The sequence below is a fragment of the Phyllostomus discolor genome, chromosome 2 (genome assembly GCF_004126475.2).
Source record: "Phyllostomus discolor isolate MPI-MPIP mPhyDis1 chromosome 2, mPhyDis1.pri.v3, whole genome shotgun sequence".
Taxonomy (NCBI): Eukaryota; Metazoa; Chordata; class Mammalia; order Chiroptera; family Phyllostomidae; genus Phyllostomus; species Phyllostomus discolor.
In genome coordinates this window covers 49,105,339-49,120,134 of record NC_040904.2, presented here as the reverse complement: position 1 = coordinate 49,120,134, position 14,796 = coordinate 49,105,339, and the positions used below count along the sequence as shown (strand labels likewise).

The 14,796-nt window shown below is 37.3% G+C and overlaps 1 protein-coding gene across 1 annotated transcript in view; it reads left to right on the top strand.

The window, feature by feature from the left end:
* P3H2 (prolyl 3-hydroxylase 2) overlaps nucleotides 1–14,796 on the top strand; it is a 153,288-nt gene that overhangs the window by 125,652 nt on the left and 12,840 nt on the right. The window contains exons 4-8 of the mRNA XM_028505186.2: nucleotides 2,811–2,942; nucleotides 4,240–4,382; nucleotides 4,708–4,797; nucleotides 6,674–6,714; nucleotides 8,424–8,518. Coding sequence (XP_028360987.1) covers nucleotides 2,811–2,942; nucleotides 4,240–4,382; nucleotides 4,708–4,797; nucleotides 6,674–6,714; nucleotides 8,424–8,518 — 501 coding nt within the window. The remainder of the gene's footprint in view (nucleotides 1–2,810; nucleotides 2,943–4,239; nucleotides 4,383–4,707; nucleotides 4,798–6,673; nucleotides 6,715–8,423; nucleotides 8,519–14,796) is intronic.

Genomic DNA, 14,796 nt, shown 5'->3' with positions numbered 1-14,796 from the left:
GCATATCCACCAATTACACTGCAGAGATGAAAATGGCTAATAATATTCTCTGTTTGTGAAAATGTAGATCAAAAATTGTTAAGGTCCTTTAGCAGGGCAATTGGGGAATATCTGTTAAATTAGACAAGGAAGTTAGACTGAGAATCAATTTGTCAAATGATCAATTTGCCACACACTTAGTTACCCAAAATCAACTAAATACACCTAGAATCAATACCAATATCTGAATTATTGAGGATCCCCCCAAAGTTGTGTTACACTGGGCTTCTATCAGAGCCATTTGCGTGCATTTTTGTGAGCATTGCTCATTTGAAAGTCAGTTTCACATGTTTTGTATTTCTATTTGCCATGTATTTCTCTAAAGAGAAATGCTTTTCCTTTATGACAGCTTACTATCTTGCAATTTTGTGGGGATATGTGTCCTACCTCCACTCCCACATTTGCCTCTACACCAGCCTCTACCAGTGGCCACTAAACAGCCTTGACAAATGTCCTAATACTGGTTTAGGAAAATTGACTAACAATTCCCCACAGGTTAGCATTTAGTAATTTGCTCAAGGTCACCACAGCATGTCGCTGCTGGAATAGAAGATCTCTCCTAACTCAGGCTCTTAATACTTAACACAACTTCCAACACCATGACCGCCACATCCTATAAAGAAAAGTGATTTAAAAAAGTCATAGTCCTTTAAGTTCCAGCCAAATATTATATAGTATAGAAATATGGTAAGTCTTCTTGGGAATTTGAAACCTTCAATTTTCTATGAGATGGAAGTTTTAGAAAGTATTACTATATAGTCTTTTGGATATAAACTTATTAGAAACATATTAATTGGACCATAACATTTCAAATAGAAAGGAAGCAAGGAACACAATTAAGAAGTGATATTATAACTGCGAATTCTTGGTTAGTTCAAAACTGTGCTAAATTTGGAGTAAAACTGGCTTTTAAAATACAGATGTATTTAGAAGTGAGAATATTTGAATTTTACTGTCAGAGAACATTAAAAGCTAGAGAAATATACACAAATGGCTTCTGAATGCCATTATTTATTACTAGTGATGCTTGTTGAAGCCCCAAAATATCTTACTGTGTCACTTTTATTTCACTGCTATTTATATCTTGCTTTGAAAAATACTTTTAATCAGATGTTGATTTCCTGGTAGGTGTGTTTCCCACCTTTTCCTTTTGCTTGTCTTTTGGAATTAGGAAGAGTGTGTATAGGAAGGTAAATGGCCAGCTAACTAGGAGAAAACAGTCAAGGGTTGTTTGTTGTTTTTTTCTTAAGATATAAAATAGCTAGCTATTTATCTCTAACATGCTAATCAAATAAACAGAACCCCTTCTTTCCCTCACATTTCCCCATTTGGAATTAAGAATATTTGAACTGCAGGAATTCCATTAGCTATGCTAAATTGGATTGAGTTGGCCAGGTTATGTGACAGTTGGCGCATTTTCTTACTAGAAAATGTATATTCCCTTCCTGTTGTATTTTGGGGTTCTTCTTCAAGGTCATCAAGACACAATCTGAGCCATCCTACCTTTTGAAAGCAGGCAGTGGTGGTGAACTAAACTGTACAGTCATGAAGTCAGATGATTTTACCAGCATTCTCAGGAGAACCTGCTCACTCAGCACAAACACAAACAAACTATTCTCTTACTGGAAAAGAGACCTCCATCTTCATTGTAAAAATCAAACTTGGGGCAAAATATAGGAAGTGATTTTCCTCCATTTCTGGTTCATTAGTCACTTGTGTTTTCTCAGCTCATGCTTGGGAGAGCTAGAGACCAGAGCTGAGGGGAGCATGGAAACCCCTTTACTTCAGCATCTTGGCTTGTTTGCAAGCAAGGAGAATGGGAATAAAGAAAATGAAACAAGGAGAAGGAGGCAAAATGCTTATTTAAATTCTTCAGCTTTCACTCTTCTGGTATTTTACCAGTCCCTAGCAGAGGTGTCTAACCCACAGCCCACAGGCCACATGCAGCCCAGAATGGCTATGAATGCCGCCCGACACAAAATTGTAAATTTACTAAAACCTTTTCTTGCTCATCAGTTTTTGTTAGTGTTTGTGTATTTAATGTGTGGCCCAAGACAACTCTTCTTCCAGTGTGACCCAGAGACGCTGAAAGGTTGAATGCCCCTGCTACAGTGTTAGAATTTAGTGTAGTTAAATTTTGTCCAGGTGATGGACTAATTTATAATTGGTCAAATGGGTTTCCAATCAGTAGTTGTAAAGGAACATTGTTTTTATTTCCCTTTTAGGATAAGTTGCCTGAAAATGTTAACAAGCAGAAAGAGCATTCTAGGTTACTTCTCCAATGTGAACTCCCCACCAGGGCAGTTCCTTTCTCTCAACTGATCCTTAACAAAGCCAGACCTAACCTTCTGATCCTGACTCTGGGGCACTTCAGGCTATCAAAAGATCTGAAAAGAGGCCCCGAAGTTGTTAAATATAGGAAAGTCAACTATCAGGCTGGGTGTGAGTGGGGTGAGATGGCCTATGTCACTCTCAGGACATGTAGAAAACAAGACACACAGAAGGGAAGAGTGCAGTACGCAGGAAAGACCAGGAGCCAGAAGATCTGGAACCTAATATTAATTAACTCCAGTGAGCACCAATTAGGAGGCCCTGGCAAGTCACATAACTTTCTTGGTGAAAAGGGTTTTTGCTCATGAAGTAAGGATAATAGTGACGTGGTTCTCAGAATGTGGCGGGGTGAGGAATGCCCTGTGTAAAACTGGCTCTGACTTTGAAGTCTGCACATTCGGCTGACTGCAGGTACCCACTTGTCGGCTCTTGTCTCCCAGATCACTACGTGCAGGTGCTGCTGTGTCAGCATGATTGTGTGAGGGAACTTGCCACCCGCCCTGGCCGCCTCTCTCCAATTGAGAACTTTCTTCCCCTGCATTATGACTACCTACAGTTCGCCTACTATCGAGGTAAAGCGTGGGTTATCCGAGAAGACCTTTGAGGGAGGGGGGGTGCCCATCACTACAGAGTGGCTCTCTTGTCTCACATTGCCACAGCTCGGAACAAGAAGAGCAGCAGGGGAAACAATGAATGGGTAGATGCTGTGATAACATGCTGAAAACTATACTAAGACCGATGTTTTATATGATTTGTTAAATTTACTTTTTTCAACTTAATTTTAAAAGGTAATATATTCACAGGTTTAGAGATCAAATATCATAAAGGCCTCCCTCTCTTCCTTTTCCCCACAACCTACTTCCATGTCCTGCAACCCAGTTTTGTATTTATCCCTCCAAAATTTGTATATAGAAATGACACACCCACACATTCTGACTTATTTCTGCATCTTGCACAAAGAAGACAGCATATTATTTACACTCTTCCCTACATGATTTTCTTCACTTCAGGTAATCTTTAGTTAGGTTGGACCTACAAAATTACCATTTGCTCAGGTCAAATTTTGGTAATTTTATGGTTCAACTTAATTGTATCAGTACAGACACCTTACTCATGAATTCTCTTTACACCTGCATATCTTTGTACTATAAGTTATTTCATGTGACCCCTTTCTGGTGGGCATTATGCTGTTTATAATTTTTAGCTATGGCAATCGATGAAAAAATGAATGACATCATTTTACATTTGAATATAAATGTCCATAAGATGGATTTTTATGAATTAAATAGTTTTATTCTTTTGTAATTTTGATAGATGTTGCCAATTTTTTCTCCAAGGAGTACATCTTTCATTGCTCATCAACAGAATATATTATCAAATTATCAGATATTCACCAATCCATTAGGTAAAAATTGTTATCTCAATATAGTTTTACTTTCTATTCATTTTATTAAGAAAGAGAGAGACTGGGCATCTTTTCTTACATTTAAAAACAATGAGTAGAATTTGGGTTGCTGAAATTTGTCTTAAATATCATGCTGTCAAACTCAGTACAAAAATCAGAACTAACCCCTAATATTATACTCTGTGTATTTATATTAAGTAATGTAAGTTGTCAACATACATCTTCAGGGAGAAACTTTTGATAATTTATGCAAAACACATAGTACCAAAGCAGACCAAAAGTAGTACCTCTGGAATACCTGAAGTCATGTTCTTTCAGCTACCTGTAACTATTTCTGATTACTTAGCCTCACCTTATCATCCTTTATTAATGTTTAATGCTGACCTCTCACAGACATGTTAAAGTTCAACATCCTTCAGATGGACCTAGGCTGACTCTAATGCTTCAATTCCTTGGTCTTTCAGTTGGTGAATATGTGAAAGCCCTGGAGTGTGCCAAGGCCTATCTTCTCCTCCATCCGGATGATGAGGACGTCCTAGACAATGTGGATTACTATGAGAACCTACTGGGTGACAGCATGGACCCAGCGTCCATTGAGGCCAGAGAGGTGAGACCAATGTCCTCAGAAGAAACCAAATTCTGCTTCGTGCTCTGGGGAGTTAGTAAAAAAATGTAACTCTGCACTTAAATATATATAACAGTTTAGTATAAGTTCTAGAACTCTGTTCTTTCAAACTTCATTAATGCCAGAACCGTATTTTTCTCATGTGTGCTGGCTTGTAAGAATCTATTGAGATGGAGATGTTTTTTCAGCTCTGAATATGTATTTTTCTGCTTATTGTCTCTGTCTAATGAAAACTCCCACTTGAACATTTATCATATCTCTTAGCTGTGATTTAAATTAAAATTTTTCTTTCATTTTTGTTCTCTAGGATTTGGCAATGTTTGTGAAGCGTCATAAACTGGAATCAGAACTAATAAAATCAGCTGCAGAGGGCCTGGGATTTTCATACACTGAACCAGTAAGAGCAAAGTGGAAAAGGACATGTTTTTTAAAAGAACCATTCAGTAGCCTTTTTTATTTATAATTTTATTACCCAGCCTCATTTGCTGATGATTCTAATCTCCTGGCTTAATGGAAACTGGAGGTGTGAGTGAGTGGATGTGGGTGGTGTTGTTTACTCAATATAAGTGATAAGCTTTAAAAGGTTTGGATCGCTGAGATCCAAAGTCAAAAGCAAATATATTTGGATAGAAGAGAAGTATCGTGTACATGATGCATTTGCCTCAGGTTTGTTTTATTCCCTAAATGACAGATGCAACATTTTGCATTTTTCTCTTAAACATTTACAACATTTAAAAGACTTCGAAAAGAACAAAATCAATCACAGTTATACAACACAACATGCTGACTTTTCTTTACTTCTCCATGCTGTCTTGGAAGCATTCTTCATGTGAAGACATACCTTTGGCAGAACTAGTACTGTAGTATATAGATATCTTTCTGTTTTGATTTTTATTTTGGAAACCATAAACAATTTTGATATTTCTACAGCTTCTAAAATTATTTTAGCTACATATATACAGTTGATATACAATGAATAAACTCTCCTTCTAGTGTTGAACATTTGATTTGCTTTCTCTTATGCTTAATACATTAATCACTTTTTCTCTCTTTCAAGCTACACTGTTTGTATAAATTCCCAGGAGTGGGATTACTCTGCCATCAAGGAATATGAGAAGTTTTAAAGTTCTTAAAATTGCTCTTCTAAGATGGTTTTCTGCCGCTTTTATTGCTCCTAGCAATGCATAAAAGTACCAGTTCACTACACACATCTCAGCAATGAGAAATAACATTTTAAAATCATTAGTATTAATCTGCCCAGCTGGCATGGCTCAGCGGATTGAGCACTGGCCTGCAAAAAACAAAGGACTGCTGGTTTGATTCCCAGTCAGGGCACATGCCTGGGTTGCAGGTCTGCTTCCCTGTAAGAGGTACAAGAGAGGCAACCACACATTGCTGTTTCTCTCCCTCTCTTTCTTCCTTTCTTCCCCTCTCTCTAAATATAAATAAATGAAATCTTAAAAAATAATACAAATAAAATAAAATCATTAGGTAATATATTATTAGTTAATATATTAATCATATATTATTTAAAATATGCCACATCATTGCTACTTTATTTTGCATTTCTTTGATGACCAGAAAAAAACAAAACTTTCACTTATTAGTATAAATTATTTTCCCTCTAATTTGAATTTTCTGGACATACTTTTTGTTCATTTATCTCATGTTTATAAAAAGCACTATTTGTAAAACATTCTATTTGTAACATACTTTTTAAAATTTCCGTCTTAGTTATATCATGTTTTATTGGCACATTTAAAAAATTAAGTTAATTTTAATTTGCCAGTTCTAGTGTAACATTTTTAATAGTTTTATCTGATCCTACCTATGATTTTTTTTCAAAACTGCATTTTCCCAAGACACCCCAGAAAAAGCCACTTAATCACTTATTGTCCTGTTGAGAAGTTCAATCAAGCTGGACTTTTTGTTTCTTTGTTTTATTCACAAAACATCAGAGTGATTTTTAAATGTCTTCCCAATAATAAATTCTAAATCACTTTCTTGGACACAAGAATGGGTGTCCAGGATAGTTTCATTTTTTTACAATTTTTTTTACCATTTTTTACAAATCTGTGCATTATCTTGTCTTTTTCAAAATTGTGTCAACCTTAACCTTTCTTTTTATTATTTTTAAATTAAAAATGTATCTTTATGTATTATATACGTTTCATAACATTATAGATCTTTGGGGGATTTTAAGGTCATTCTATTTATATAAGTGATGTTTTAGTGGAAAAACTACTGAGCTTCTTTTTTTAAATTTAAAACAGAATTATTGGATTCGATATGGAGGACGACAGGATGAGAATAGGTGAGTTCTCCATTCAGAGCACCAACTGTTTATTTTTTTAATTTTTTTCAAAAGCATAATATTCTTTAACTTTTTAAAAATTTTTTTCAATTGTGGTTGCCAGATATGGGATTTGGGGGATCGGTCAAAAAAGGGATTTAAATGTAAAAATTGTCATTTATCAAAGCAGCCGTGGGGATGTTAAGTACAGCATAGGGAATATAGTCAATAATACATAATAACCATGTATGGTGTTAGATGTGTAGTAGATTTATTGGGAGGATAACTCCATAAGTTATATAAATGTCTAATCACTATCTTGTACAGTTGAAACTAATATATTATTGTATGTCAACTGTTTATTTTATTTTTTCTAATCATAATAGGGTTTATTTCTTTTTTAAAAAAATTGTTGTTCAACTGTTTATTTTTAATGAAAAGAAATGCCAAGAGTCATACCTATTGTAAGGAACTTAGCTCTATGAATAAGCAGAGATATAATTAAGAGAGTTCCAAACTGGGAATTAAGAACTCTGTATCTTGGTCTCAGCTGTTCCTATTATTTCTGTGTAACCTTGAGTAATTTATTTTCCTCTCTGGGTCTCATGGTTTTTCTCAAATTAAGGAATTTGATCAGGTGATCTCTGAGGAATAAATGCTCTGTAATTCTAAAGCATACAAAATTGGATTTTTAAAATCTGTTAGTATAATAAAACTATGACATTTTCTTGTTACTACTGAACTCCCTCACTATGATTATTTGAAACAAGAAGCTCAGAAAGCTTTACTGCAAGTTAAAATATTAGGTGTCACTAACTCAATTAAAAATGAAGATAACATATACTTTGAAATGATAGAAGTCAAGAGTCAACTTACATATTATGACCCATTCAAGGAATTATAGCATGTTGGGGTTGAATACCCAAGATCACATGGACTGGCCTATTCATTTTCAGGTTCTACAGCTGAGGTCACCTGCTGAGGCAAAGGACCCTCTAGAGTCCCACACCATGAGGGACGGGCACATCCAGATCTTCTTACTCAAAATCTTGTGGTCTTTCACTAGACTTCAAGGACTCAACCTCAGGGTGGCCCAGAATTATTGTAAAAGATCCAAGAATGCATAAGCACATTTGGATGTGTTCAATCTGTGTATATTAAAAGAACATCATACAACTGTAATAGTATAATCAATTAAATGTAATTAAAAAAACAATGGATGGCAGAAAGACCTAGAAAAAAAGAACATCATGCTGTCCTTTGTATGTTTGCAAAGTTAGACACAATCTTGTGTCTTCCTTCTTGAAATAATCAAGAACCACCATGCTAGGATATGATTTATTTCAATTCAGCCATTGTTCAGTGATGAAGACTCTATGTTCAAGACATATAATGTGACACTATGAGCATAATACAGATGCACATGATAGTTTTTTCCTGCTCTGTTGTGATTCAAAGTCTAAAATTAAACGGGTTAAGTTATGGATCCAATTAGCTGTAATAAAGGTTGCTAAGCAGATTTAGAGAAGTAAAATAGAGCATATTCATTGAAAAAATAGAAAAGAACTTCACGGAGGCATTGCCATTTAATTTGATCTTGAAAGATAAGTGTACTTCTGTACAACAAAAATCTAAAATGTGGAGTCATAGTCTATCTGAGCCAGGTATGCTTTGACTTTGAACGTTTTATTCAATGGGAAATTGCTATCTCAACTTATTTGAATGACCAGGGTCCCTTCAGGAGTAAACGTGGAGGGGGCAGAAGTTCATGGATTGTCAATGGGGAAAAAATCATCACTCAAGATAGACCGAGACCTAAGAGAGGGTAAGTATCTGTGCACTTTTACTCTAAGAAGGAGGGTGAGGGTAGGATAGGACTTGACCAGTTCTCACTCAGATCTAGGCAGAACCCTCTCTCTCTAGAAAATAAAAAAAATGACTAAGCTACTACAGTTAACAGAATTCTGAAAGCAAGGCTTAAAACCAAGAATATCTTGGGTGTGTATATCATCACGTTTGGTTCCCAAGAAAAGGACTTCTGTTTGCCACAGGAATCCTTGTGAGCCAGGCAGGGATGGTACGATCATCACCATTCTCAGTTGAGTGCTTGAGGCTGAGAGAGGTCACGGGGCTTCCTTCTCTCACATAGCAAGTGAGTAGAGCTAGATAGTATGGAATAGACTGCGTATCAGAGGAACTTGAAGAGACTGATGCATGGGATATTGGATTAGTTCATCTGAAATGCTTAAGGTACACATGTCTGAGCAAGGCTAGGACAGAAAAGCAGAATTTAGGTTGAATTGACAGAGATGTTAAAAGGAGCCATTCTAATGGATAAAACAAATGGAATAAAGGCATAGAGATAGAACAGAGCATCATAAGCCTACTTAAGTAAGATCAAAATTAGTGGAGACAACAGTAGTTTTTAAATAAATCCAAGCATTTGTTATAATAATGAATTATTAGCAATAGTAGTACTGATTGCATAAGTAATCCTTAACAATTATTATTTCTGTTGATGATTTTTCAAGGAAATTTCCTTTTTTAATTATTTTTAAAAATCTACAGTGAATATTGTTTTGTATTAGGTTCAGGTCTGCGTCACAGTGGTTAGAGAATCACGCACCCTGCGACACACACAGTTCCTTTGAATACTGGTGGCATCTCATGGGAGAAAAGTATCCCCACTCCACAGACAGGAACAACGAGGCTCACAGAGATTCTGTGACTTGTCCAAAGTCTCACAGCTCATAATAGGTCGAGCAGCCATTGAAACTCAGGCTTCTGAATACAAACCCCATGTCTTTACCTGATGATGGGCCACTGAAGTGTCTAAATATTCAAAATGTACCCTATTGATTAAATAACTACAAAATCGGAAAGAGGTTTTTGAAAACCTGCGTTGAGACAAAGTGCAGCACTCCGTTCCCAGACAAGAAGCTTGTCAGCACATTCTTCTAGCTGCTTTGAAAACTATTGGCTCTCTACGGTTCATATTTCCCAGCCCTTTCCTTCCTGAGCTTCCAAGTCAGTGTGAGGCAGTAAACAGGATAGCACGCTCATCTAATTTAACCTGGACCGTCATGTGTAGCTGCAAAGCCCAAGCTCTTTCACAAGCGCCAGAGAGCCTCATGGTCAGCCAGAGTTCGTGTTGCTTTTTAAGCCCAGGAATCACCCAGGAAATACGTGACAATAAGCCAGAACTTTGCTGTAAAGGTTTGGGAAACTCCAGGAAAGTTGCCAAATGTCAAAGCATTGTTTTTTTTTCCCCTCTGACTACCAACAAAATCTGCTGTCCAGTGACTGACTAGGAAGATTAATGAGAAGAGTTGAAAAGGTTACACAGGATGGAGAAAGGTCACGACTACCAAATTCTATCATTTCTGCAGAATTTACTTATTTGAATTAGGCTAATGGATCTTAGGATGTTCTCTGGGAATCCACTGGACAGCTTTCTGTCCTGCCACTAGAGACTTAACTAGTGTCTAAATTAAGAACAGTGGTAGACAGAGGCAGAGTCCCCAATCAGAAAACACTTTCCTATCTTAGGCCGAAAGCAGATGTCACAGAGACAACAAAGGGCACTTGGCTCACAGAGCAGAATGTCATCCAGCTTTTCTCATTTTCCACAGAGAGGTGGTCATCCACTGTGGTTACCTAACAGTAGTTAGTCATACTCATATTGGATGGCTCCCAAGTGTTAAGATGGGAGTGGCCCAGGGTGACTCCTGTCCATGGAACGTACATATCTACTTCCAGAAAAAAAAACAATCTGTCACTTACCCATTCTCCTTTCAGCCATCAACTTTCCAAAGGTCCTGCTCTGCAATAATCCCAGAGTCACTAGAGACTCACTAGAGACTCTAGTTATCACTAGAGACTCAATCTCCCAGGGACCTCTGCCCCTCATCTGTAAAACAATGACAGCAACTGTTGGAAAAGATGAGTGTGCAAAGTCTTTTGTAAACTTTAAAGTTTTGTGCTCATATAAGGGCTTGTTAGTCAGCACACACTGTCGTGGCCTCATGACATTGCAATATTTACAACAAAATGACTTTCTAGCTGTGAGCCACAAACAATGAGCACAAGGAGTATTTTCCTAGATGATCCCTCTTTATTGCAGCTGGAGAGTCAGAGCCAGGCACATACTTTATGAATGAGAGAAGAATTGAGTTGTTTAACTAAATCTCCTTGGGCTGTGGTTAAGGGTTGGCCGAAGCTGTCAGATCAGGCCCCAGGAACCACAACTTACTGGACTACATTTTTATTTTTATTTTAATGCTTTTCTCAGTCTAGTGTGCTACTAGTCATTTGTAAGTTGGTCAGTTTGTATTTTTGAATGGCAGGGTTTATCGCCCCCCCTTTTGGTTAGTGAGTGGTTAGTTAGTTGTTTTTCTGTTAAATGTATGTGTGGGAAACCTCTGTATAGAGCTGCATAATGGTAACCGTGTCAGCTACGTGAAGGGCAGATTTCTAGTACAGACTCTGCCTGAGCCTGTTAGGGTTTAGATATTTAATACTGCATTGGCATTCTGCTCCTTCACCTGATCCATGTGTGTTACTTAGGGCATGGCTGGGGGAGTTCTCAGTATCTCAGTAGCACTCTTTTAAATATACTTCATTAGGTTTATGTAGATGTCTCAGTCAGAACTTAATATATCGGGCATATATTACTAATTTGATAATAATTATAATAATAAATATTTATATACAGCTTAAGAATGGTAGGCATTTTTCTAAATGGTTTAGTTTTAGTAACTTTTAAAGTTATATTTTTCAAATAAGCTAATTATATTTAAAGTCATACATTCTCAGTGTAGAAGACAAGAAAAAGCTGGCAAAGTACAAACCTACCTAATCCACTAAACTCAGTCTGTCCTCCATTTCTATTCGAGTTTTATATGAAAAAAATGCTTTTTAGTGAACCTATGAGGATCTTGTCTTTGTTGTTGAAGGAAAATCTCTTTTTATAGTTCTAAATGAGAGTTGAACATGCAGTTGACTCTTCCAAATATTTGAGGGATGGCCTCTATTTGGCTATGTATCTTAATCAGCTATGTGGATTAAAGCAACCTTTCCCAAGCAAACTGTGTTTTATGTTAAGAAATTCCATGATGGGAAAACAATCTACTTGTTTTTATATTGCTATGAAAAATGTTAGTGCAAATATGGCAGCTTAAAATAGCACACATTTACTATTTCAGTTTCTCTGGGTCAAGAGTCTGGGGAGAGCTTAGCTGGGGTCTATTGCTTCAAGCTCATATAAGGCAACTATCAAGTTTTTGATTGGGGCTGGAGTCCCTTCTAAGGCATGACTGAGGAACTATCTTCTTCCAAGTTCAGATGACAGCATGACAGCATTTGGTTCTTAAAGGATTATGGGACTGTGTTCCTCAGTTCCTAGTTGGTTGTTGGCTAGAGGATGCCTTCGGGGGTTTTTTCTTGCCACAGGAGCCTGTCCAATACAGCCACTTGCTGCATCAGATGGCAAGCTAAGAAGGCAATAAACTGAGTCTGCTAGCAAGATAGAAGTTTCAGTTTTATGTAAGGCAGTCACAGAAGTGACAGCTCATCATGTTTTCCATATTCTATTGGTTAGAGGCAAGATCCAGGCCATGCCCACACTAGGAAGCAAAGTATGCAAGCCAATTCCAGGAGGCAGTGATCTTTAGAGTCCATACTGGAGTCTCTCTGCCATAGTAAGGAAGGAGGGAAGGAAGCAGGGAAGGAAGGAAGGAAGAATATTGTGCTGAATTAAGGGTGAAAACTTCTATATATTATATTGATACTTAGAATGTTCATAATGCCTATTCTAAGAAGCCCTCCTAAATTGTGTTTAACCCAGTACTTCCCAAACACATTTAATTAAGAAACTCTTTTTTCATCAAAAACTTTTCTGTAGGAAAATGTTTGAGAAACATTGAACTGCAGAAAAAATGCTTTTTCTATTCATCCAAGATTTGGTACTCACTGGGAGCTTATTGGTATATTCCCAAACTCCAAGAAATTCCATATTCATAAATTTCAATGACAATTTAAAATATTGAGGGGCAACTAGTGGGTCATATGAATAACCACCTATAACCAAACACTGCCATGAGGTTGCAAACCTCAGTGGGTATGGGTACAGTTACCATCACATTGGCAGCACTTAATAATATTCAGTAGTTGAGGATAGTATCAGTACAGACAGACCCGAAGAACATTATGCTAAGTGGAATGAGCTAGTCAGAGAAAGACAAATACCATGTGATTTCACTCGTATGTGGAGTCTAATGAACAAACTGAATTAATGCGGAGTCTAATGAACAAACAAAATGGAGACAGGCTCACAGATAGAGAGCAGGATGACAGGTAAGGCAGGGGAGAGAAAAGGGTGGAGGGATTGAGCAAAAAGAAAAAAAGACTCATGGACTTGGACCACAGTGTGGTGATTGTGGGGGGTGGGGATAAGGGAACTAAATGGTAATGGAAAAAAATACAGTAAAAATTAGATAAATGGATGAAACAAAGTAGTATAAATTTGTAAATAATGGAGCAGATGAAAGTCAAAATCCATCGTGGTACACTAAGAGTGTGCGGTAGTTTCAGCCGAGAAACGCTGTGGTAGAATGAACGAGTCATCACCCACCAAGAGCAGCAGAGGAGTACTGGCTTGAAGAACGCAGGCCAGATTAGTTAACAGGAAATTCATGTGGAACGTAGCGTATTAGTTTCCACAAAACAACGGTGATCATTTCATTAATATTACTAATTTTAATTTAGGTGGTTTATGGTCTTGCTTTTATTTAATCTTATAAATTGGTTTTGGTATTATAGTTGTTTGAAACCATAAAAATAAATACTGTATTTTTTATTTTATCATTGGAAATATGGAAGTAAAATTACAGTACAAATAATTTGTCAACACCACAGTTCCTTAGGCAACTTTTGTTTTAACAAATAACCATATGTTGCTCAAGACTGAGAAACGCTGCCTTGTTGTTTTAGTGTTCCATTAATTGTGGTCTGCAGTGACTCTTCTGTCCTAACTAGGCTCATGAACACTTAGTGCTGCTCCCTGATTTGACTAACCTATTTTACAACCGCAGAATAGATGTTAATGTCAATAGTCTTGTCTTCCTTCAGCTGACATGTCTTAGACCAGTGTGTTTGTGACCATAGCTTGACTGTGGGGAGGAAGGGAGTAGCTGAGCCCTCTCCACCACTCCCTCCACAGTGAGCTGTTGTCACTGAGGGCACATACCAGGTCCTTTAGGAATATTGGAAAGAGTAGAAAAACAGTGTTTTTTACTTTCTGTTCACTTTTCTGGTTCAAGATGGTTACACTTTTTGAGTCTGAAGATTTCCTCACCATCAGAGGTTTCATTCTTTTTGATCCTACTTCTGGTGAAGAAAAGACCTGCCTGGTCTAGATTTTTAATTTCACCACCTAAAACACAGCCCACCTGCATCAATCTCTGAAGAGGCTGTGTGGGGCTAATTTCATATAGTTGTGGACTGTCTCCAGGGCGAGGGCAGTTGCCTACAGGAGACCATCTGTACAAAGAAAGTCATATGAAGGTATGCCCACAGAGCAGGATAGAACAAATATTCCAAAAGCAAGACCATAGAGTCGGGAAGTGGCAGAAAGAAGAGCAGGAAGGAGTTGGGTGACTTGGGTGTGACTGTTCTGATGGTGTGCATTCACTACCTGTATTTCCCAGTGAAGGCATTGCTCTCAGACCCTTGAAGCTGAGATGTTTGTGTCTGGGAACACAGACATGTGATCAAGTAATTGCCTGTGGTGGTATAGCAGCAGGAGGAACCAAGGGCTGTAGAGAAGGGTGGGTTCAATTATCAAGAGAATTCTGGAAAGCCTTCCCAGAGAAGAATCTTGTGAGATGCCCAGTCTGTTTTGCTGGATCATCACTGTAATCAAATAAAAAGCTAGTTTATCAAGCCCAAGATACTGCACAAGTGTAATACATTATCATGACATTTTGGAAACACCTGGTAGTCAGACAAACAGCTGCCTTTTTCATGAATCCATATTCTGTTTATCAAATTCCAATTTGCCATTTGTCTTAGCATTCCTAAATATTTATAAGGAAAAGGACTCTC